General features: G+C 36.0%; 1 protein-coding gene across 9 annotated transcripts in view; it reads right to left on the bottom strand.

The window, feature by feature from the left end:
* The window catches only part of MLLT10 (MLLT10 histone lysine methyltransferase DOT1L cofactor), a 200,228-nt gene that overhangs the window by 16,883 nt on the left and 156,483 nt on the right, over window positions 1–26,862 (bottom strand). For all 9 annotated transcript variants that reach the window (XM_037510692.2, XM_054695130.1, XM_054695131.1 and 6 more), the window contains 3 exons: window positions 14,526–14,704; window positions 3,722–3,839; window positions 2,356–2,428 (listed from right to left, as the gene is read on the bottom strand). In XM_037510692.2, coding sequence (XP_037366589.1) covers window positions 2,356–2,428; window positions 3,722–3,839; window positions 14,526–14,704 — 370 coding nt within the window. The remainder of the gene's footprint in view (window positions 1–2,355; window positions 2,429–3,721; window positions 3,840–14,525; window positions 14,705–26,862) is intronic.

Below are 26,862 nucleotides of genomic sequence, written 5' to 3'. Positions count from 1 at the left end.
AACATCATGTGCTACATACAGTTGGGTACCCCATCTCCAAATAGTATATTATAAGAGGATAGGTTAGATTATTACATTTCAGACTAATTTTGTAAGTGTAACATAACTTACTGCCATTTATTGTTACATTCCATTAGTTAGTGAAAAACAATGAAATATACTAGACAAAGTAGCACTTAGGGATCTTGAATAGTTTCTGGGTAGCTTATATGATGGTTTAAGTTTAAAAGGGAAACACAGAAATGCTTCCTCCACTAAACATGAGGGAAAAAAAATCCATTAACTTTTTTTGGGGGGGAGGGAAGAGGTAATCACAGTGTGAAATTATAGATCAGTCAGATGATGTTATCACTATATACTTCAGATTCTTAGTCTCAAAAGAAAGAGTATTTAATTTTCTTCAAAGTTTAATTAGGAAAAACAATACTACTTTTAGCTCATGCAGGAATTATACAGGAAAAAGGCACTACTGGGGGCCTCCCCGGTGGCGCAGCAGTTGAGCACTGGGTTGCGAGGCTGCCCGCAGCCTCTGCAGTGCCGGTTCGATCCCCGGCTGCTCCCTGGCCACCGGAGGAGGGTCCCGCATGGCGCGCAGACCTCTCCTGCCGCCCTCTGCTCCCCTCAGCAGTGTACTTCAGTCTGCCTGCTCTGCTCCCCGCTCTGGCTCTGGTGAATTCTCTCACCCTCCCACGCTTCTGACTGTACCCAGTGCTCGTATAAATAAATAAAAATAAATCTTAAAAAAAAAAAAAACAAAAAAGGCACTACTGGATGTACTACCAGAAAATACTGAAATTAGAGGAGTTTGAACTGTAACAGGGTGGTCCCCAGGAAAGGGGGAGGTTCCCTGCCCCACCCAAGGAAGGGTGGAGCTGAGTAGGAAGAGGAGAAGCTGAAGAAGAGACTGAGGAAGGAAGCAGGATGGAGCCAGGAGACCTGGAGGAGGTGCATGGAGCCTAGAGACACGTGAAGAAACTGCGCTTGTCTTTTGGTCGTGGACTGGGTGACACAGATGTGGGTGAGACCCGTGGGGAGGTGACCATGGCAGCTTTTATCTGGATGTTGATTTTGCTCTTTTCCTTCCGGGCTTGTCCAGTTGTTTGTGACCCTTTTCTGTGGGTCCCCACTGGAAGATGTTTTAGACTTGTGGTAGACTTTGGGGCCTTGTTCTGGGCCGATCCCATATGGATGGACTTTTACCCACGAGGGGATGGGTAACTTTGGGTGCTTCATTTAGAAACTAGACTCTTTGCCTTACCTGTATTGTTTCCTAGTTTTATTAAAGTTCCTTCCCATTAAAGTCTTATATGTTTTGTGTTGATGCGGCGGATGGCAGAACCCATGTAGAATAGGCAGGTTTGCAGGGTTTGGGCTGACCCTCTCCCTGTCCTATAACAGAACTACTCTCACTTATGAAAAAGATGTTCCTTAAAAGACATTCCCCAAATCAGCAACACTGATTTCAAGGTAGTTATTACATAAAAAAAAATTTAAATTTTTAAAAACTTTTAATTACCACAGTGGGAAAAATTTTAACTTCCCATAGTTGAATGGGCTTATTTTTCTCCTGCCTGGAAGAAAGTATAGAAGTTGACAGTGGAATAAAATTAATGAAAAGACAGCCATAGTGTAAAGTTCCAATGTGTTTCATAAACTGTGATGATATTTTCTATTAACATCCCTCCAAGTGAGAAAAGAAGACTTGTGCTCAAGGAAAATTAATTTTTTTCAGCATAACTGAGTTAAGAGTATCCAGCTAACAGGAAAATACCATTCCATAACCTCACCTACATTATATAGTAAATAATGGACCCATATTTTTTCACATAATATCCAATTTCACAAAAGAATGTAATGCATCTACTATACTTTGACTCAAATAATTTTAAAAACTAGAGAAATTTTAGAGATGTGCCATAAGAATTTCATTTACTGAATTAGTACCTAGATACTAAAGGGTTAAGTGCATCACCCACATGGTAACTAAAACTGAAACCAAAGTTGAAAGACTTATTTCATAAATTTAAGAGATTTAAAGACTATAGTTGATCAAATATAATTACCTAAAATATTACATTAATAGTACTATCAAGTAAATATATAAATGGTAAGCAAACACGAAAATTGACTGGAAATCTGAGAAAAGGAGTATCTTAAAAAGTTTAGAAATGCATGTGTTTTTATTAATATTCAAATTAATTTAGAATCATTCTGCTTGACTGTCTAGATATGCTTATCACCAGAATGCTCTCTTTCATAGTCTTAGAAAGTACACTCTGATGATATGAGATAAAGAAGTTTCCAAATCTCAGAATGTTTCCTTTGCCTATACTTTACAGTGTAAATAACACTTACCGTGGTGAAAGACTTCCTCGGGGTGAGCTTCCTCGACCAACAAGGCTGCGGCTATTGTCTCCAAGATCTTGATCTGTAGTGTAAATATTTCATAGCTGATAAACTCTCACTAGATAAAAAGCCTTAAGCTCTTGCCCTGATTTTTCCTAAAACATACATAAACCTTTACCACTATCTCTGCAGTTGCTAGTTTAGAACTGCTGAACTGTGGCATGTAAGGCGTTGTCCCTACACGTTTTTGTGGGTGTAGAAGGCCATGGATTATGTTCTGTTCTTTCATTCCTTTCAATTTTACAGCACAGAAGCGTGGTTTGCATTTGCAGTACCCTCCCCTCAGCCACTTTTAATTTCTACGGTTAAAGTAATGAATCACAGCTGTGGACAGCTAATCTGTATGCTTATCACAGCAAATCCTTATGCTTTGTATTTTTTTAACACTTTGCATCCCAAGACAAGTCATAACGTACATAATATATTACATAGAATCATATGCCAAGAGTAAAATTATATACACTACATGGATCCTCTGACCAAGAATATTTACACAACACAAATATCCAAACTGACAAAAACAAGTAGGAATACAGAATTCTGTATTAAAAAAAAAATTAAACTCTTAGAAATATTTCAAATAGCTCTGCCGGAAAAGTAACTAGTATTTGCCCTACAGTTATTTCCTGATAAATTACTCTATCTGGCCTCTTTCAAGGTTGTTCGCCGCTTTTTCTGAGTCATGTAACCTTTGACCCTAAAAGGGTAAAGACATGACTGATCCATTCTTGGTGAACTGTTAAACCCATTCCCTTCCCCCAAACAGGCATGACTACTTGGACATGTCAACAAATCCTTAAGGATGGAATGAAACAAGCAAATCCAGTGGCTCATTAAAACAGTAGAAGAGGCAAATGCTACAAAATGTCAACTGGTGAAAATTCACAGGATTACTAAACACTGTAGAAATTCTCTAACAGGATTTTTAAAAACCAAGTTTGTGTAATGCAATTTCATGAATTATGCAAATAAAGGTTTAGGCTATTCACAGAAAAGCCAAGTGTTATGTTACTGCATAGAACTGAGAACTGAACACATCAATCACAAAAGTCACAGGAGACATTGTTGCATTCCTGCCTGCTGATGGCTTTGCTTAAACATTTACATTTCAGACAGTAAAAAAAAAAAAAAAAGCACATCACTGTTTTGTAGCACAGCATACTATTTACTTCCAACTATGATCCTCTGGTTAAAAAAATAAAGTCCTATATTAATCACACCTCTAGACATTTCAAATAAAATGAGTCAACGGGGAAAATATAGCAGTGGAGGAAAGAAAGAGAATTTGATAGTTTAAAAACTCCTAAAAACTTACCTGTTTGATTGTTTTCAGACTGAGCTATAAGAGCTGCCATTGATGAATTTGGATTTAATCTATTGCCATAAATATGAGATGGTGCCTGACTAAGAGAAGATCCAGATAGGGTATTTGCCTAAATAAAAAGAATTAGAAAGATGAATGAGTTATATTTGAAAATATGTTTGTATTTTTCTTCCTAACAGGCCTAGTAACTATTTTCTCCAACCTAAAAATATATGTAAAATTTGCTGACTTTCTGAAGAACAAATTTCATTCTTACTTCACTATTCCAACATTTAGTTTTTGAAGTTATACAACCCCAGCTTTTCTTTAAAAAGGGAGACTGGCATAGTCAAGAGTCAACTATTTCTGCTTTAATTTCAAGCATTTATTTAGTCAATGCCAAAATCTAGCATCACAGTAACCATGTGAACATATGACTAATTATTTAATCTTACTAGACCACTTACATAATATGGACAGGTAGACAACAAATGTCTAACAAATGCATCAGTCTCTTATATCACAGGTTGGCTAGGGAGGTCAAAGGGTTCAACTTCTAGTATTTTAAGTATACGGAGCCGTATTTTGATGACTAGCTTTACTCTGTGATTAGTAATTCCTGCATACTATTTTTGTTATTTTCTATTTTGATAGACTTGGAAGCCTGCTAGCCTGCTTTTTCTATTTTGTTTTGTTTTTATTTTAAAAGAAAGCAAACAGGCATCACAAGTATGTTTTCTATACAATGCAGAGCTCAACAAATCACGGCTTTGCCCTGACCCCATATAAGGCACTGTCTTTTTGGCAGGATGCCAGTTGTACTAACTGAAGAACTGGTCCAAAGTTTGTAATTCATTCATGTTGCTAACCACAATTCTGAAGGCCTCTACCGGGACTTGTGCCAAACAAGCAAAAATGAACTCTTGAACAGATGAAGTTAAGGAGTCCATCCAAAGTCCTGCATAATCCAATGTAATAAAAATCCTTCTTTGATGTGAATACTTTCCCACTTTCCAAGAATATTATAACCTTAAAATGTGGCATTTTGGAACCAAATCTCTTGTACACAAAAGGCTGTTACTCACAGAAGACTGTTACTAACCTGAAATACTTTTCAGATTTAACAAAACCACAAATTCTAAAGTAGACATTTTTTGGTGAATGAAATCAAACTTAAGCTTTAATAAAAAGAAATCCTTATGCATTTATTTCAGAACAAAATTCTAGAAAATAATTTCAAAGAAGTATAGCTTTCTAATATAAAGAAGCTGAATAACAGCAGTACCAAAGATGTGGGACATTATGACATGTGTGACTGCACATAAGAGACCAAAATGACACAGTAGTTACAACTAGCAAAATATTACAGAGAATAAACTGTTTCTGGAAAGACTCATATCCTGCATTATATCTGGCCTTTAGCCAACTTACGAAATATGAAAATTCAACCTTATAATTCACAGAAATCGTCTTTGTAATGCAGATTCCTGTCCTTGATTTCCAGTGTTTCAAGCTGTATTTACTTCATAGTTCAGACTATAATGCCTAAATTCAATCTGTCAATATCTGGGTTTCATTTTCCCTCTTATTAAAGATAGGTATAGCAAACATAAAATATACAATTAGTAACAGAAATACAGTAATACAGTAATATTGTTTTACCTCTCAACTACTTGGGAATCTTGGCTACCCATAAAGAAAAAAAAAATCCGGACATACAGAAAAACCAGATGTTATAAGTTCCGTGTGCTAAATCTTGGTACCTATACTTATAAATACCCTGAACACTTTATTTACTTATTCTAGACATAATTCTAAAAGGATCAACTAAGTATATAACTGATTAGAAGTGGAAAAATAATTAGAAAGAAGAAAAAGTAATGTTGAGACTTTTTGTTGGCAGCAAAAAGTAAGAGCTGACAGTAACAGAGCAAAGAAAAATATGAGCAAGAGTATGTTACAGATTGTTGGAGGGGTGGCACTGAAAGAACACAAAGTAAGTAAACATTCTTAGTGTTATGACTGTCCTTTTTCATGCATTCATTGATTGGCTGAATTGTAACTATTATCCCAACCAGTCTCCTTTTTTTCAGTTTCAACTGACAGTTTTTAAGAGCTGCCTTAGTATTTTGATAAGAATTAAAAGACTTTATTAAGATATACACACATTTTCCTGGAAAGGTCTCTTCTATCAAGGCTTATATATATATATAAGTGGACCCTCGCCGGCAGCCAGGGAACGAACCGGCGCTGCACAGGCTGCATTTAGCTTCTGTGGCCTCCACATTATCTTACTTTCCTTATCATACATTTTTGGGCCAGTATACTAAAAGATGAAATACAAAGTAATACAGGATAATAATTTACTTGCATAAAGACTATCATTAGGGAGAGGATAAATCTTTTTTTAGCGCAATTCCAAAGCCAGAAAGTATATACTTTATAAAAATGGCAGGCAAAAAATAAAATTAATAGTAATAGACTAAAATGGAATATAGTCTTAACCTGAAAGACTAATTTCCCAATTTTCTGAAAGGATAAAAATTATCTGGTAGTTGTCTGCTTTAAAAAAATTACTGCCTTGGGCCTCACTGGTGGCACAAGGTTAAGACACAACCTATGAAGCAATCTGCAGCCACTGCAGCACGAGTTTAATCCCCAGTAAGGGGGCTACCCACATGGCACAGCAGACCTCTCCTGCCTTTCCCCACTGCTCCCCTTAGCAGTGTACATTGGTCCATCTGCCTGTTCTGTTCCCCACTCTGTCTCTGGTGAATGCTCTCACCCCCCCCACACACACACCTCTGGCCTGTACCCCAGTTCTTGTACACATAAATAAATATTAAAAAAAAATCACTGCATTGGGGCCTCCCTGGTGGCGCAAGGGGTTAAGACGCAACCTATGAAGCTATGCAACCTATGAAGCTATCTGCAGCCACTGCAGCATGAGTTCTACCCTGGCCGGCCAGGGAGCAACCCACATGGCGCGGCAGACCTCTCCTGTCTCACCCGCTCCTCCCCTCAGCAGTGTATTTCAGCCAATCTGTCTGTTCTGTTGAAGTATAAAGTATAAAGGGCACTGAAAGCTTTTTTTTTTTTTGGTGTGGGACACTAGCCTGAGGCCGGGGAACGAACCGGTGCTGCAGAGACTGTGGGCAGCTTCGCAGCCCAGCGCTCAACCACTGTGCCACCAGGGGAGGCCCGGCATTGAAAGCTTTTATAGAAAAGAAACCTAGAACAAGGTTAGAGATAGATTGAAAGCAAATTACTAAAGCACCTTAAAACTGCTTCAGAAGACCTAACAAAAAGACTGGCATTTTGGGGAGAGGTAAATATCTAACCCAATGACACTTACATGTTCTCTTGCTCTTGGAAAGAGAGCGGCTGTTGTGCACAGATATCCAATGACTTGTTAACACGAGGGGAGGCTGAGTGAAGATTCCCTGATATCTACCGCATGTGTATCCATGATAATACATCTGAGTAATTGTTAAGGTAAACCTAAGTCTCTTTGAAACAATATGCTTTGTGTGCCCAAGTCAAAGAATGCCCTTAGCAAATTTAATTTATTGTGTTAAACATCTTAACATCTTCCAGATTTCTCTTTCTAAGATACGAAAGTTTCTACCAAGGCAGTATCCCAACTTAAATCAAAGAAATATTGTTTCCTAAGCAGACTGATATACCACATTAAAATATTAAGATTAAAATTATATTTTGGCTTGCAATTTCCCACATTAAGAGTATAACAGGGTGGTCCCCATGAAAAGGGGAAGTTCCAGGTTCCCTGCCCCACCCAAAGGAGGATGGAGCTAAAGAGAGGAAAAGAAAAGCTGGAGAAAGGACAAAGGAAGGAAGGAAGCAGGATGGAGAGCCAGAAGGAGACCTGGAGGAGGCACGTGGAGCAAAGAGACATTTGAAGAAACAGCACTTGCTTTTTGGTCCTGAAACAGATGTGGGTGAGAGACCCGTGGGGAGGTTAACAATGGCAGCTTTTATCTTGGTTTTGATTTTGCTCTTTTCCTTCCAGATTTGTCTGGTTGTTTCTGACCCTTCTCTATGGGTCCCCACTGGAAGTTGCTTTAGACATGTGTCAGGCTTTGTGGCCTTGCTCTGGGCCAATCCTGCTTGGGTGGAATTTTACCTACGAGGGGATGGGTAACTTTGGGTGCTTGATTTAGAAACTATATTCTTTGCCTTTCCTGTATTGTTTACTACTTGTATTAAAGTTCCTTTTCAATAAAGTCTCACATATTTTGTGTTGATGTGACAGATGGCAGAACCTATTTAGAGCAGGCAGGTTTGCGGGGTCTGGGGTGGCCCTCTCCCTGCCCTGTAACAAGAGTAGTTCGTCTCTTTATATTTCATGTGTCTGCTGATGACCACAGAAAAGCTTTAAATGAGCTCTAGTTATAAAGTAACCATACCTAATTCCTAGGCTCTCAGCTCATTCTAAAGAAGTTAGTTAAGGGAGTGGGGTGGGGGGTGAAGCGTGGGGTCATGTTAAGTCTACTGAGTATCAGAATTAAAAGTGGTATAGTTTTCATAATATTCTTCCCTCCCTAATGCTGATAAAGGCAGAATAATAAAGAATTAAAAAAAAAACCCTTAGGTTTGACAGAGTAGCACCTATAATATAAAATTTTCACATTGAAAGTATCATAGCAATACATCATCTAGAGATGAATATGAAACTTTATACTTCAGTTACAAAGGAAGATGTTATAGCAAGCATTTTTTTAAATGCTGTTAACCTGTCAATAAATATTAAAAGTCAAATGACTCAGGGCCTACCCTGGTGGCGCAGCAGTTGAGCGCTGGGCTGCGAGGCTGCCCGCAGCCTCTGCAACGCAGTTCGTTCCCTGGCCCCTGGCAAGGGTCCCACAAAAAAAAAAAAAAAAAAAAAAAAAAAAAAAAAAGTCAAATGACTCAAACTCTAAAACATAGTAGTTTCTTCAAGCTTTTCAACCCTGACACAATACAAAAATATTCTTCCAAACTCTTGTCAGACTCACTGAATTGGGCCTTATTTTTTAAATTCCTACTTCATATGTATATATGTGTGTGTGTATATACACATTTTGCCCTAATATGTATATTAGGGGGGGAAACCCTGGACATCACTGTATCTACCACAGACCAAGCTGTCTTACCTTAGGCAAGGTACTAAACCCTGTCTTCAATTTTCATCTGAAAATATGGAGATAATAATAGTACCTACATTCATAAGAATATTGTGAGAACTAAATGAGTTAATATATGTAAAGTGCTTAGAAGAATGTTAAGCATATGGTAAGCACTCCAATTGAGCTTATTTAAATTTTTTCCCCCACAAGTTATTATGGCTTCTATCTTCTCCATTAACTTCATTAGAATATAATTCACTAATTATATTCTCATAATCTGGCTCTATGACAAAAATTAGAACATATTTCTAAGAAAAATGATAGCATAATTTCTTGTACAATATTTTAATCTGTACATTCTTCAATAACATAAAAATACTGCAAATATAATGTAAGAATTCAAGTAACTTAATGACAACTTATGTATTTTGGAATTTACAAAAACAATTTTTTTTGACTAGAAAAATTTCCAGGAAAAACTAAAGAACAACGTAAAGTTTCATATGTTCTCTGATTTAATTCAAACTTTGCACTATGAAACATATTCTTATAACAGACCACATCTCTGTGTAACCTACCACCAGTAAGGCTTTAATACCCAGCATGTGATGAGAGATGAAACCAAGTGTGAACAACTTTCAGGTCCCATGAGTAGGCTGACTGTTAAAGCTGTCAGGTTCAATTGCATCATTCCACATTATTCAATGCCCCAGACTTGCTCTCTAATTGTTAAGAGCTTAACATATTCAAAACCATTGTTTAGGCTAATGCTGAAATGCCCTACAATTGAGTTTCTATAAAGTAGTGGGAGGGATTAAATTGTAGTTAAACCATCACTGAACACTAATGACTGGACAACAGGACTGTACAGAATAACCAAGCAATTCTAAGGAGGTTTCCTAGCTAGTTAGTACCTAATCAATATATCACCTATCTTGGGGGCGGTGGAGACAGAAGGAGGAATTATGTCCCTGGGCTGTGAAATAATTTAAAAACTGGAAACTACCTTATTCAACAGCTGAACTTAAAGTGGCTAAATTCTTGTATCTATGTTAACATGGAATTTTGAGTTTTAACAGAAAACTGTAATACTATTTTTAGTAAAGGAAGTGCTTCTGTACAGATCTTCTCACTGTTAATTGGGTGGTTTCTGTAACAGTTGAAATAATGTCCTATAATAATTGTAACATCAGTGTAACAACCATTAATTCTAAAATACTTTATGGTCTGCAGAATACTTATTCTCATTTGGATGTCATAACATACTTGTATAGCAGGCAGAGGAGATATTTAAAGTATTCAATTTTATATGTGAAAAAATTGTTGCCCACTAATTTGAAAGACCTTCTCAAGGTCATACTAGTGAACAGCAAACCTCCTAGAACCAAGGATTTCTGACTGAAAATTCTATTACTTTTCATTGTGTCACACAGACACAGTAAAATTCCTCACAAGGTTTTTTCAAAGAGATAGCTCTTGACGTAGAGACACATAATTTAGGAGTTCATTTTATGGTAATGATTAGTAAACCAGAGCAGGCTCAGGACTCAGACTGCCTTAATTCCAAACTTAGCTTAGTCCCTCCACTTGAAAGAAAATGAGATTCTGAGTAGTTACAGTTTCCTTTTCATCATCTAATAGCAAGAAATGTTACAAATCACTTATAAAAACTTATTTTACTCCAAATGTTAAGTTCCAAAAAGGTGCACTTCATTATGAAATTATTTCAAACAGATGAAACTTTTACTCTGATAAACCAAGTCAAAGATTTCCTGAGGTCAGGCGAATCTGCCTGGGAAACTTTTCTCAAACATAATGAAAGAGTCATACCTAACATCATCAGAAAGGACATCAAAAACTACATCTATGACAACTCCACAATACACACATAAAATGTTATGATATTGAAAAACAAAACATTCAAAGTTGACTAAGTCTCATAGAAATCTGTAAAACATTAGTCACAAATTACCACCTTTAAAGCACTTAAATGTTTGCATTAACTAAATGTCAGTTTCTTTAAATTATTTTAAACAAACATCATTTTTGTAATAGTAACTCCAAGTAAAGAAGGAAAAAAGATTATCTACTCGAAGACTACATCCAAAGCAAAACTCAGAATGCAAAATGTATTAAAACGCACTCCTTTTTCATTACACTCAGTATTAAATCCTTCTGTCAAAGGAGTAATTCTTCCAAAGACAGAACAGAATGAATGTGGAACTGGTAAAGAGAGTGGAAATTGAAAGACAAAATGAAAAATTAATGGCACAACACAGAAACTAACTTATACCTATATTCACGATACAAGTCACACCATTAACAAAAGAAAAAGTCACATGTACAGTGGTTCTATCTTCCAGTAATATTAAGAACTATAATTGTCTGTATTTTGCTAATATTGATGAAAAAACAATTACCTCAAAAACAAGTATATAAAACAAAAATTTAACTCAATAGAAAAGTGGGTTATGAAACATTTTTTGAAAGAATTTTTCAAATTAGGGCTGCTATGTGCCAGATTTTTTCCTCCCTACAATTTTATAAATGTCTATTTTTCTACCCTTTTAAGACAAAAATAAGCTATTAGCTCAGTTTTTAATTTCTATTAGTTCTGTGATCTTACTACCCTGACCATTTTGCAGAGGAAAATTCTTAAGACAGCAAATAAGCCAAACAAGAAGATTGTCTAGGGCCTCCCCTGGTGGTGCAGCGGTTGAGCACTGGTCTGCAAAGCTGCCCACAGCCTCTGCAGGGCAGTTTGATCCCCCGCCACCGGCGAGTGTCCCACATGGCGCGCAGACCTCTCCTGCTGCCCGCTGCTCCCCTCAGCAGTGTACTTCATCCATCTGCCTGTTCTGTTCCCAGCTCTGGCTCTGATGAATTCTCTCGCCCTCTTGCCGTGCTTCTGACTGTACCCAGTGCTTGTATAAATAAATAAATAAATACTTAAAAAAAAAAAAAAAAACAAAAAGAAGAAGACTGTTCATCTTATTTAAAATGAAGACCAGAAAGATCAAAAACGACCTCTGGATTTTTAGCTTGTTGGCACTAAGCCAGTCACACTAAAAACTACTTTAAGTTTGCTATTGTTATTGGGGGGATGGGGCAGGGTGTGAAGAGCAGGCAAAAATATTATTCAAATTTAAACTTGCTATTCTCTGATTTATATTTTTTAAAGTATTTGCTTGTTGGTGTGATGATTTCCCTAATAATTATAACAAAACTTCTATAACTAAATTTTTTAATAATTATTATTTTAATTTACCCACTTTTAGCGCTGTTCATTTTAAATCAACTACCTATAAAAGAAACCCTAAATAAAAAGGGCTTACTTATATATCCTTATAATTATCTAAACACAATGAATTACATGATTAGAAAACAAGCACAATTTTATGTGAAAGTTAAACAGAAACAAACTTGTTATTCTGAAAAGAAAATATCAAGCACATCATATTAAGATTCCTATCTAAATAGTCTATTCTAAGTGTCTGGGTAACCTTTCCCTTGTACAACATTTAGAAGATTTACATTTTGCATATTCAATACCAATGTCTCAGGCAGCTATAGTGAAGTAGTTCAGTACTTAATACAATGAGGCGGTCACTGTGCCTCAGTTGCCTGGAGACTGATGGTTGCTACGGGGGCACCAGAGAGGTCAGAATAAGTAAGTTTCAGCTTAAAGACAGAAAGCATTTATTGCTAGACAGAAACATAGATGCAGCTGTCTCAGCATGTAGCATTTGAGTCTAACTGGATGATCATATTTATAAGGACCCACCTCACTGACATATAAAGATGATAAATAGTTAAGGATTTTAATTGGAGTGAATCCTGGATAACTTGAAACTATGATTTCTTTGTTCTTCAGTTGAGTCATATGTTGAGTGGAATTTTCCTTCGAGCTATAAGTTTCTCTTCACCACCACTTCCCCATCCACCTCCCTAATGTCAACCTCCAAAACCACAAACATAATGAATGAGAAGAAATGAGATTTTTGCTTAATTCAGCCTGGAATTAACCAGAGAGTAAAACAGACTTTCTTTAAAAAAAGAAAAGGAAAATGCACGTTGAAAATGTTCAGTTGAGGACCTACTAAACATAGAGCTTCCATATGATCCAGCAATTCCACTCCTAGGTATTTACCCAAAGGACACAGAAACATCAATTCCAAAGAGCACCTGCACCCCTATGTTTATAGCAGCACTATTTACAATAGCTAAGCTTTGGAAACAACCCAAATGCCCAAAAATAGATGACTGGATCAAGAAGATGTGGTACATATACACCATGGAATATTACCCAGCATTCAAAAAAGATAAACACATGCAATTTGCAGCAACATGGATGGCACTGGAAGGGATCATGCTCAGCGAAATAAACCAAAAAGAAAAAGAAAAATACCGGATGGTCTCACTCATAGCAGGAATCTAGAAAACTTAAATAAGGGACCAGGAAAATGAATAACTATAAGAAAGTGAAAATCAAAATCAACAAAAAACTATGAACCAGAGACACTTTTTGGGGGGTGGGGGGCGGGAGGGGAGGGACTGGGGTCAGCATGGGGGGGTTGCAATTGTATGGAGAATATAAAAATAAAATTTATTATTTAAAAAAAAAAAAAAGAAAAAAGAAAATGTTCAGTTAAAACTCTGTCCAAGGATATAAAGCTACCAACAGCATATAGTTACATTTAATTAAGAGACAAAATATATTCTTAAGTTCCATGCTCTTATCTATCCTTTCACCTGTCTAACCCCAAACTCCTGCTAGTACTGCTACCTCACTAAGGCTAAAGAAAAACTTTCCCCAAACTTCTCAAATTCCCTTTATATTCAAGTTGAGAGGTTCAAATAGCTAACTTTCATTTTTAAACATGATACAACAAATTATACCACTGATTTTCTGTACTGAACTACCTGTTGTTTATTCTATTACTTGACAAAATTATAATGATTGTTTGCGTTGCACCATTATATACTTAAAAAAAACCCAACACTGTGTTTTAATATACTAGTTTACAGAAAACAGTCATATATAGTACATATGTACAAACTCACACAGATATTCATTCTAAAGGCCTATACAATAGAAATAAAAAACATATACAGCATAAGTTCACAGTAACTTACAACTACTTAACAAAGTTGCTTATAATTGGACTTTTGTCACTGATTTTCTCAAAATGCTGAGAGATTTGCTACTAGAGCTTTGTACAAAATAAAAATATAAAAGATCCCAAATAAATAAAAATTATATACTTTAGGAATTTTAAATTATCATCTTTGGGGAAGTACATGCGTGTACATGTATGTGTGTGTGTATACACATTATTTCCACTAACATATCAATACAAATTGAGGTATTTTACAAATTCCTATAGAAAACCCTATTTCACCTCTCCATCTTCTAATCAAACTCACTTTCAAAAATGACAAACAAAAAAACCAAAATTAACAGGCAACTATAAATCAGAGATAGTGTGCAGGGGAGGGGGAAGGAGAGGGATCAAAAATGGGGAGGGTAGAGCACAAGGGTGCACAAGGGTGAATTGGTGGTGGGGATTTTACAGTGACTATACCTGAGAGGAGAAAGCACACATTGTACAAAAATGAAGAATGATGTAAAAAATATATATAAAAAAATGACAAACGCATTTACGTATCTTAGCACTGTAATAATCTACCTGAGTTGTAGCAACAGCAGGGGTTGCAGATGATGCAGCTGATGGGGAGAGGCCTCCCACTTGTTGCAAATGTCCAGAAGACTGTTGAGGTAAATGAGAACTGGAGACAGGAGTACTAGATCCTGAGCCAGATACAACATTTGGAAATGATACTGCTACATCATTGCTGTTATAAATACCTGTAAGAAAAGAAATCTTATTTAAGTATTTTATAAGGAAGCAGTCAAATTTGTCAGACATAATAAGTTAGAATACCCACATTTCCTCCTGATTCCCCCAATGATACATATTACTGTTGATGGTTTAAAAAAAGTACTAGTAACAAAGTTAATAATTATCAACCTTTCATAAAACACTTTCATAAAAGAACCTAATTCATTTTTCATGTATTGAAAATGGCTTTCCTACTAGACAGCAATCACATTAGGAAGTGCTTCAGGTATTCCTTAAGTGCAAAACAATGTTTTTAAATAGTAGGTATGACTGTTACAGCATGAACAGTTTACTAAGACCTCTAGATCTTTTTTCACAAGACAAATAATACCCCTGAGACTGTTCTGTAAACTTCACTCTACTTCTATATTTTACAAGTTACATGCTGTTTTAATCCAAATCAAGGTGACAATCATTGAATTAAATATAACTCAATCTTGCAAATCATAAACTCTAAGAAAATGCCCTGAAACTCATTTGCTTAGGACAGAGTGGAAACAAAAATGCCAAATGATACAGAGGTGTAGTGAAATACTGGTTCATTCAACCATCCATGCATCCATTCATTCATCAAATATTTATTAAGTATCTATTAGAACATAGGCAACTGTGCTAGGAGCAGGAAATAAAGTAAGGAACAAGACAGACAAAGATCTTTGCTCTCAGGGAATTTGCAATTTAATTAAGGAGGCAAACATTACAACAAACACATGATTACAAATCGTGACAAGGACTATGATGGAAGAGAAAAAGGTACCACAAGTCAGAAAAAAAATCAGTGCAGGAAAGGCCTGTCTGAAAATAATCATTGTTGAGATCTAAAAAGCTAGCCAGGTGTTAAATGAATAAAGTAGAATATTTATTCTTTGTTAAAGAAAGAATAAAGTAGAAAAATTTATTTAAAAGACAAGGAAAAAAAGCTTTTTTGTTTTGTTTTGTTTTAAAAGGTTAACAAAAAGAAAAGATGATATGGCTTTAGCATAGTTGAGAGAGTGGTGGAAGATAAGGCTGGGGAAGGAGATTTCATGGGTCCTTGTAATGCAGACATATTTAGAAGTGATGCTAAGCTCAAAGGGAAGCCACCAAAGGCAAACAGTATGACTTTTTTAAAAAGGTCATCCCTAAGACTACCAGGTAGTGAAATTGAAAGAAGAGTAGAAATAGGAAGATCATTTAGGAGGCTATTCCACAACCTAGATGAAAAATTATCTCTCTCTGAACTAAAGTGGCAGTGGTATTAAATAGAAAGACTGATCTGAAGTGCACTGAAGTTAGAATAATCTACATTTGATAATAAGCTTTGTTTGATAAAGACACATATATGAATGATTCCCAGGTTTATAGCTAGTGATTAGAAGTGCCATTTACTGAGGAGATGTAAAATGGAGAAGGAACAGTAGGGAATTTTGTTTGCAAAGAGAAAAAAGTCAGCCTAGGATTAAGTCCTAAAGACCACATAACATTTCAAGGATAGTTGGTAATATATAGGAAATTGTCAAGAAAACTGAGATCAGCGAGTTTAGAATAAAACCATGAGTACAATGTCACTGATAATGAGGAGAGTCTGAAGAAAGAGGGAGCAGTAACTGTACCAAAGTGATGCTAAAAGGTTTTAATAAGACATAGGACACTGATTAATACCCATTGGATGTGGAAACATGGAAAGAGATGGTAAGCTGAAGAAGAATGATGTAGTGTGAGCACAACCAAGAAAATGTTGTTTAGACTTAAGCTTTTATTACTGTGCCCAATGCAATATACAAAATTACTAATACAAGACAAAAGTATACCTGTCCAGTGACAAAAATGTTAGTGTTCACCAACCAGAATTCCTCCTTTTGCAGTTTCAAACTGCTTGGGAGGGCAAACCAGTACTACATCAAGTTGTTTATTCAGCAAAAAATCTCAATAAATGAATGGGATGGTCAAGGAATATTTAACCAAGTAAATGATTAAACCTGATAAGTTATCCCCAACCCACATCCCTTTCCTGGAGGTTAATATGGTGTAAAAGTGGCTGAAAGTCCAAACCCTGCTCCCTCATGCACATAACTTAACCTCTCTGAACTATATAATACATCTCCATCTATAAAGTAAGACTTTTATCAACAATTTCACGGTGCTGATGCTAGGGCTACCTAATATATGCAAGGCATATATTAATATCATTACTATACGGCCTACTACATGGCAAGCATCCATACTATTAAAATATAAAAAAGGAACACTATTGTTAAAGGGAATAAACATCGTTTGGGTGACCAAGGATATTCTTTATCTTGGCTTTCCCTTTCTAGAATGTAGAATATGATTAACATAATCATTATTCAGAAAGAGTAAAATAAAAGAGCTTTCTTTTTGAGACTCTTGGTCAAATTAACGGAATATAGGTGTTCCTAAATCTCTTTAGGCAGAAATCAACTATTTCTTATGTTGCTGCTATATTTTCACACAGAGGTGAACAATTATGATCATTATAATTGCTTCTTTTGACTTTTATCAATAAAATTACTATCATTACAAATATAAAACAGAGGGAAAGGTAGGGTGAAATGCACAAATATAGCTGTCATTTTTACGTATTTTCAAACATTTTAATACATAGTTTGTAGCTTTGTTTTGTCTATGTATTGAATATAGATTTTTTAATTCTTTTACAATTAACATGCGTATTTTCCTATTTCATTATAATGTTTTCAGTATCATTTGACTGAATCAATTGAATGTAATCATAAGTCACTAACCGGCATGGATTGACATTGCTAAGTGAATTTAACACCATGAAAACATCAGAGTGTAATTACACAAATCTAGACAGTATAACCTACTACACACCTAAGCCATATGTAAGGACCACTTTCATATATGCAGTTCAAAAGAGATGAGGCAGAGGGGTAAGTCAGAGAAATTCTAAATGTGGAAAGAATTCAACTCACTTTTGCTATCTCTGAGATGCAGTGACACATGTGGGATGACAGCAAAGTCTTTAGCATTTAAGGGAGAGCTCCAAGTGAAAGCCAGAAAAATGATGATTCAGTTCTACAACTAACATGAACTGGAGTCCGCACAGAACCCAAATTAGATTGGAAGTGAATAGTTCCCAGAGTTTCCTGATGTAAAGATCAGCTGTCAATACTTTGACTTCAGCCTTATGGAAAACCAGGCACAATCCAGTGTTCTGACTGTGAGCTAACGAATTTATGCTGTTTTAATATCTAATTTAATGGTAACTTATTATGGCAACAAGAGAAAACTAATATACATGCTTCTTTACCAAACGGTAAACAAGCATTCAAAGAAAAGGGGGGGCATATCAGAAGGACACAGAATTAGCATAACGGGACCTCCCCATTAGCTAAATTGTGAAAAATTTAAGTGGCAAAACAATGAACAACAAATTATAATCATATAAATCTGTAAATTGATATAAATGAAAAGTCTAATCACAAATGGGATATTTACATTTCCCATTTCTCAGTAAATTCCACAAAATGCTTACAAATTATAAAGGGACAAAGACACTACATTGGAAAAGTATGATTATGTGCGATCTTATAAAATATAATGGAAAGATAACTATTATGATATCCTAACCCAAAAAACAATCTGAATCTAATAATGAAAAACTAAACCAATTCCAAAATTAGCTTCAAAATTTTTGAGACAACTGTCAAAACTTGAAAAGCATCTTAAGATTAGATAGCATAACCTGGGCATGTTAATTTCCTGTTCTTGATAGCTGAACTACTATTTGGTATAGAAGACTGTCCAATTTGGTAAGATATACTTAAGTACTCAGTGCTAAGGGGGACTATGTCTGCAATTTATTCTCAATTGGTTTAGAAAAATGAAATTCTTTATATTATTATTTACAGCCTTTTTCTAGGGGTAGGGCTTTCAAAATAAAAACTTTTTAGATGCAAGAAATGAGTTACAAATTATTAAAAACAAGAAAAAGAGAAACAAAGCAGATTAAAAGAACCATAAAGAATTCCTTAAATTGAAAAATACATGCACTAAAATTCTTAAATCAATAATCAGGTGAAACAATAAATTAATAGAGGTAAAGAGATGATGAATAAATAAAAAAAGAGGACAGAATACAAGTACAAATATGTCTAACAAAAAATTTCCAAGTAAGAGAAAGAAGTATTATTTTAGAATAGCTAGAGCTGCATTCAGAATTGATGGAAGACATGAATTCCCTCAATAATGGAGCACAAGAAGTTCCAAGAAGACTCTAGTCATACTTAGACATATCACCCAAAACAAAGATCTTAAATGAGCAGGAATAGAACAGCGTGAGGGGGTTAAGCACCCAGATAAAAATATGGGATTAAAACAGTTTGGGATTTTTCAAGACAAGAGCTACTACAGCATACTTTGGTGTAAATGGGCAAAAATAAGTGATGGTGAAAAAGGAGAGAAACTAAAAGACAAAGTGTCTGAGAGGGCAGAAAAGGATGAGATACTAAGTACAGGTAAGGACAAGTCTGGGCCAGCAAGACAGGAGGAGGAAGGAGAACAGATAAAAATCCAGTAGGTTTGCAGAATTTAGTGATAAGTAGATGAAGCTTTTCCTGGGAATAAAAATCAAAGACATCTAACATACTGGGGTTTGGAAAGAGAGAGTTTGAAAAAATTAATCATACAAAAATAAAATTTTCCTTGAGAAGTGTATTAAGAAAGCAATTTGAATGTTATTTGAGGTTAGTATCATGAATCTGTTACAGGGCAATCCCAATGTGAAATGGGTTGGCCTGCTGTGAGTCCTCACCTGGCCTCTTAAAATGGACTCATAATGAGTCACAACTGCAGGTACACACAAAAAGGGGTAATAAAGGGTTTATTTACAAAAAAGAGAAATGAAGAAATGAATAACTCAAGGAGAAAGAGAGAGATAAATTGGTGAATGCACCCTACCAGTTACACTGGGCTAGAACCCCAACAGTACACTGAAGGCTAGCAAAAAAAACAAAAACAAAAACAAAAACAAAAAAAAACGAAGGACCCCCAAGGCCCAGACTGGTTATACACCAAACCTGGCTGCTTAATCCACCCTCAGAGTTCCCAGCAATCCTCCCTTCAGTGGTGATGATATTATGGGATTGGTAGTCCTTGGTGTCTTGGATCTCTCTGGTCTAGGGTGGAGGTGAAGTCCATAAAACCTCTTTGTGGAATTTGTTCAGGACATCCTCTCCCCCCAACAATTCTATAATAATGTGAATTTGTATAATGGTGTGTTTTTTCCAAGAAACACTAGCTCAGATGAAGTATAAAAATATAGGTGCTCAGGTTAATGAAAGGGAGTACTTCAACTAAGAAGAGATGAGACACGCCTAAATTAATATCAATCATATTCTTACATGAGAAATATCGTGTGTTCACACAGTAATTTTTTTTCCTGTTTCTTTAGCTTAAGAAAATTAAAGGAAGGTTTGGTGGGGGGATTGCTAATTAAAATGAAGAATATAATCTTATTAGATATGACAGCTACTAAAACAATTTGCCATTCATTAAAGGTTTTCTATGACTTAAAACACAAAATTAATGGTTACGTTCAATTTTAGAAAATGAAGTGAAAAAAAATCCCTCTCAAACCTGATTTTAACATAATAATCTATGATGAGTCTATCTATCTGACACTTTATTCTGTACCTAATGTGTTTATTCTGTACCTAATGTCTTCCAACTAGGATCTGAGCAACATGAAAACAAGAACCATACAAGAAACTGATGGTCCTTGCCATGTATATAGTATTTTATGCATAATATAAATACAACTTCTTGTTATGAATTTGGTGTCTGGGGGATAATTATGGATACATTTCCAAGTTGCTAGTTAAATTTCCTAAAACTTACTTGATAATCAAATCTAGGAGATTTACAAGAAATGTAATTTCTCCATTTCCAGGACTTCCAATATTTTGCTATCAGTATTCTAAGTCTAGTTATTTCATATATTGTACCACTTCCTTAGAAGTCACTTCTATTTAGTCCTTTTTATCTTTTCCCAAGAAGCACTTCATATTAATAGTCCATATTTCAGAATTCTTTCCTTGTCTTTGATATTTTTAAATTTCTCGCAATGAATAGGAAAAGATGAGGACTTTTCCTCCTTTTTCTTTAGCATTCTATGGGCCTTTTTAATCAAAGATCTCTCATCATTTCTTTTGGAAGTTTACCTCTATTATTTCTTCAAATTACTTCCTCCTCCCCATTTTTTCCTCTCACTTTCTAAGAATCCTGTTAACTGGATTCTACGTCTAGTCCTCCATTCATATAATTATGTATACACACATATGTGGATATACATATATATTTATATCTAGATATTGCACATATTTATATTTAGAAAATATAGGTATAAAGACTGAGGGGCCTCCTTGGTGGCGCAGCGGGTTGAGCGCAGTGCTGTGAAGTTGTCTGCAGCGCGAGTTCAATTCCTGGCCCACCAGGGTGATACCCACATGGCGCGGCAGACCTCTTCTGTCTTGGCTGCTGCTCCCCTCAGCAGTGCTTTCGGTCTGTCTGCCTGTTCTGCTCCCCACGCTGTCTCTGGTGAATCCTCTCACCCTCCCGTGCCTCTGGCCTATACCCAAGCTCTTGTATAAATAAATAAATCTTTAAAAAAGAAAAGAAAAAAAGACTTAGTCTTGGTCCTCCCCTTCTTTATATGAATTTCCTTAATCTGACCTACCCACTAAATATTCCTTGGCTATATCCAGTGCGTTATTTAACCCATTTAGTGTGTGTTTTTTATGTTGACTATTATAGTTTTCCACATCTAAACTTTCTACTTTTCTTTATAATATATTCCCTGTTTCAAATTATTTTCACTCATGTCTTTTTTAAAAAATTTGTTTTTATTTATTTATGCATACAAGAACTGGGGTGTAGGCCAGGTGAGGGGGATAAGGTGGGGTAAGAGGATTCACCAGAGACACTGTGCATAACAGGCAGATCTACGGAAATACACTGCTGAGGGGAGCAGCAGGCAAGGCAGGAGAGGTCTGCTGCATATTGGTTAGCTCCCTGGCCAGTGATCAACTGATGCCACAGGGACTGGGGATAGCTTGATAGCACTGACACTTTAACCCCTGCGCCACAGGGGAGGCCCTTCACTCAAGTCTTTTTTATGTTTATTTTACACTGATTGCCTTTCTCTCTACATTTCCATTAGGGCTGACCTAAGTAGAAAATTAGATTTTTTATTATTGCCAACATGGATTAAAGGGTTTTGGTTTCCTAAACATCCAGAAACAACTTTCAATACAAGCTTTTGAATATGCCTTTTAAATTACATGTTAGTTGCTCCTAATGTTACAAAGCATGATGGAAAAGTCTGAGAACTCCAAATAACCTAGCTGTTAATATGTATACATACTGTTGTGTCAGGTATAGGTAAATACATATATCTAGAGACTCTGAAATGAAATGACCCTCTGAAACAGGTAATATAAGCCATCTATAGAAATAGCTTACCATAAAACATGGTCTAAAACTTCAGATTTAATTAAAATGATTGGCCTATAGTTTCTGCACATGCCTGGAAATTAATATGAAAGGAAGTGGCAAGGCAATCAATTGCATTATAGAGAGAAAAAGAATTATCATCAAGATAATAATCTTTAAACATGATCTAACTGTCCTTACTCTATTGTCAGATTTCCTAAAGCAAGCAAATTTCCAACTATAATTTGTTTTCCCAAGATGACTTTAACAGTAAAACAAGCAATATCTGACATTTTTGACAGTTATATTTTCATCATAAGTGTTTAAATGACATTCTTGTCTACCTTAATTTCTGAGATAGTGGCTTGTGTCAGTCCACCTGATCAACTCTAGGTAGACTGAAAAAAACAAAATAATCTAAAAGAGTTAAGGATCTGAACCAAGCTATAGCCAGTAGGAAGAAAGATGAAGTTTGAAAATATTAAATTAGATACAAAAATCACATCTAAGAAGTTTCAAACTAATTTAAAATATATATATAGAAAGTACTATTTGATGATACTTTTTGATGATATGTTAGGAGTACAAAGAGAACAGGATGAGAAACAGACACACAATTGGCAAAGAAAACTAAAGAGATAACTTATTAGGAGACACTGAGAGTTACCAAAACAAACAAACAAAAAACCCTAGCTCAGAAGTGCAATATTTACATATATGTGTCATTATTTATTACTCTAATGTAATCTTTGAAACACTTTGAAGTACGCTAAAAGAATAACACTTAAGTTACTATATATACCTGAGAGTAATACTCAGTTTAGTCATTAAACCAATATAATGAAGATTTAAAAATGAAGATTGTTTTTTTAAACTAGCAGTCATACCTTCTCTTCCTTCAAGATGAATTTTTCTATTCCAGATTCTCTGGTCCATCAACTAGTCCTCTCTTGAAACAATCCTTTATCTTTCTACATTCTTCTTTCCACCTACTAAGACTTCCCTACCTTAAAAGAAACCTGATCCAACCTGTCTTCTCTATTAATGTTTCTTATCCATAACCAATCTAAGATTTGCAATTCTGTACCTTTATACAGACTGCTCCCAACTGTCTTTATGTACATGCTCTAATCTTATTTATTTATGTGTATAATAAACATCTCTATTAAATATACAGCTAGCAAACAAATACCAATCATCCCCCAGCTACTGCCATTCAATTCAGTGACAATTACTACCATTTCTTCTTGGGTAATATATGTTCTATCAGTCTGACTCCCCTTATCCTCATTCAGGTCCTCAGTATATTTTTGGTTTCTGGGTTCAAGCATTAATTCATTTTATTCTTCTTATATATTAAAACCAAATGAAACTTCAGGTTTTATCTTTTTTCCCAACTCAAACACCAACAACTTTCAAGTCCTTGGTGTCATATCTAATGCTGTTATGTTTCATATATATTTATATCAAATATCACTATCACTGCCACTTTACACAGCCTATATATTCTCATTTATGAGCCACTGCTTGTACTATTTGTATTACTGGGATTGGGAGTCTAGCCCTGATCCCTGCCCTATATCCAAATAGCTACATTCTACATCCTCTGTAAGCATAGGCTCAAAAAACCAAAAAACTTTCTCTGAACATCTTCACTCAGTTGAAAGTAATTACCCCTGACTTTGAACTCTTACTGCACTGCAAATCTCTAAAACAGTTATCCATGTACCTTGAAACTGTTATTTATATACATATTTCTCTTCCCTTCAGATTTTATGTCCTCTAAAGGCAAGATCTATTTGTAGTATATACTTAATTCCTGAAAAGCAACTAATCAGAATCTTATATACAGAAAGAATGTTATATATTCTCGTCAAATGAAATAAAGCCAAACACTCTGGAGACGTTAAGTTCCAAACTGCAGGTGCTCATAGTTTATAAGAACAGCTTTATTAAAATGTGAAATTGGGGGTTTTTTAGGGGGTGGCCAGGGATAGAGTAGAAGCATGCATCAGTTCAGAGTAGTGGATTCAGAATATACATGCTCAATCTCAGCTGAGCCAAAAATATTTGAGAGATATATTATAGAATTAGAGAATTATTAAAACTATACAATATGGTCTCAGAATCTTCTTTCCCTTGTTATGAGAGAAGGGTCATACATGTAGAAAGTGGTCTTAAAAATCAAAAACTTAAGACAGGAAATAGTATTAGGAATCCTAAAACCTATACCCTACAACTTCTTAAGTGATCTGACAAATCCAAACAAGTGTAACAATAGGAACATGATAAAATGGCTCATCCCACCAACCATCTAAGATTATGGAGAATTCAGTTTTCATTTTTGTCACTACATAGCTCCATCTTTTGAACTGTGCTTTTATTTAATACATACCTATAAATTTAAGTTCCTGCTTTGTTAGTGTAAAATTGTCATCTCTGACTAAATAAAAGAAACATTTCAATGTGGAATTTTTAATAACCAGTTGCTAAATACTATTATGATATACAAGTTCAGATACTTAAGATTTTGTGTGTGTGTGTGTGTGTGTGTGTGTCTCTGTGTGTGTATGGGGAGGAGGGAGAGAGGAGATTAGTATGGTTAAAGTCCCTCCCCCAAATAACTATGAAAATTTTAAGTCATTATAAATCCATTTTCATTAAAATGAAAAACATGATACTCTATAATTAATGAAACAACCATTTGATTAATTTAAAAGTCTTATAAATTCATTTTCATTTACATTAATTCCTTCACTCAATAGGAACTTTTTTTTTAAAGATTTATTTATTTATTTACGCAAGCACTGAGTACAGTCAGAAGCGTGAGAGGGTGAGAGAATTCACCAGAACCAGAGCGGGGAGCAGAACAGGCAGAAGGACCAAAGTACACTGCTGAGGGGAGCAGTGGGCGTGGCAGGAGAGGTCTGCGGGCCATGTGGGACCATTGCGGCAGCCGGGATCAAACCAGTGCTGCAGAGGCTGCAGGCAGCTTCGCAGCCCAGCGCTCAACCGCTGCGCCACCGGGGAGGCCCTCAATAGGAACTTTTTGGGTTTTGAGTCATTTGCAGTTTCAATGAGATCCTTATAAATTCAATTGTACAGCGTGGTAGTTGCCATGCATACTGAAAATGACCTTTTCTCCCTGTGGCTGACTGCCCATCCAAATGTTGGTAACCTTCTGTGTTTAGCACTTAAGAATATTTGAAGGCTACTTTCCAGGAATTTACAATGCTGGAAGAGACAAAGTAGCTAGAATACTCTGAAATGGAAAAAGTATTACTGTCTTAACTATCTCCCTATCTCCCTACCTACCTACCTAATTACCAACCACCTATGTAGCATATGTCTTATTATTTAGCAAGGCTGTATAGTAATTCCTTTATAGGTGGAACAAATAGTAATACTGTATCTTAGGATCTACCAGTTTTTTTTTTAAAAGAAAGGGAAGAAGGGAAGGAGGGAAGGAGGGAGGGAGGGAGGGAGGGAGGGAGGGAGGGAGGGAGGGAGGGAGGAAAGGAGGGAGGATGAACTTATCAGGTAGGAAGGAAAAACAAGTCTAAAGTCTACAGTGATTTTTAAAAAAATTAGCTAGGGGCCTCCCTGGTGGCACAAGGGGTTAAGACGCAACCTAAGAACCTATCCGCAGCAACTGCAGCACAAGTTCAATTCCTGGCCAGGAGCCTCCCCCATGGCGCAGCAGACCTCTCCTATCTTGCCAGCTGTTCAGCAGTGTATTTCAGTAGATCTGCCTGTTCTGCTCCCCACTCTGTCTCTGGTGAATCCTCTCATCCCCAGCACTTCTGGCCTGTACCCCAGTTCTTGTATGCATAAATAAATAAATCTTAAAAAAAATAAAAAATTAGCTAGACAAATGGTTCTCAATCCCCACCTGTTCACAGAAACAGTTCCACCCATCAGTAACATCTCATTACATGTAGTGAATCTCAAATGATTAATAAAGAGTGGCACTGTTATACCTGAGAATACCACCTCTGTTGTTAGAGCCCTGCCTTCTTAATGTATCCCTGAAATGAAAGGGGAACACAGAAGAACAAAGATCTAGTTTCTTACAGACCAGTCTGACAAAACTGAGTAGGATCCTATTCTTGAGGAGAATGATCATCCTTAAAATAAATTAGCATTCATACTTATCCTCAATAGTATAGAAGACATCTATGAATAATTGGTTGACATTACTTTACCTCCTCCATCAAATGAGATTTGTTTAATGAGCGTGATTGACAAACTATTAGCACCATTATTAAAGGGAATTTAAAAGTATTAGCACCATTATTAAAGGGAATTTAAAAGCATAGTAAATGGGGTACAGAAATCAATTAGCAATGTACTGCTGTGGAAATAGATCTAAACTCCTTAGCTATTTTTTTTTAAAGATTTATTTATTTATACAAGTACTGGGGTACAGGCCAGAGGCACGGGAGGGTAAGAGAATCTACCAGAGACAGAGCAGGGGGCAGAATAGGCAGAAGGACAGAAATACACAGCTGAGGGGAGCAGCAGGCGCGACAGGAGAGATCTGTCACACCATGTGGGAATCTCCCGGGCCGGGTGGGAACTGAACCGGCGCCACAGAGGCTTCGGACAGCTTCACAGCACTGTGCTCAACCCATTGAGCCACCGGGGAGGCCCCCTCTTTGACTACTTT

Source organism: Talpa occidentalis, unplaced genomic scaffold (assembly GCF_014898055.3).
Source record: "Talpa occidentalis isolate TD23 unplaced genomic scaffold, MPIMG_talOcc4v2.1 talOcc4.14, whole genome shotgun sequence".
Classification (NCBI taxonomy): Eukaryota; Metazoa; Chordata; class Mammalia; order Eulipotyphla; family Talpidae; genus Talpa; species Talpa occidentalis.
The sequence above is the reverse complement of the archived record's forward strand: the minus strand, read 5'-3'. Positions and strand labels throughout refer to the sequence as shown.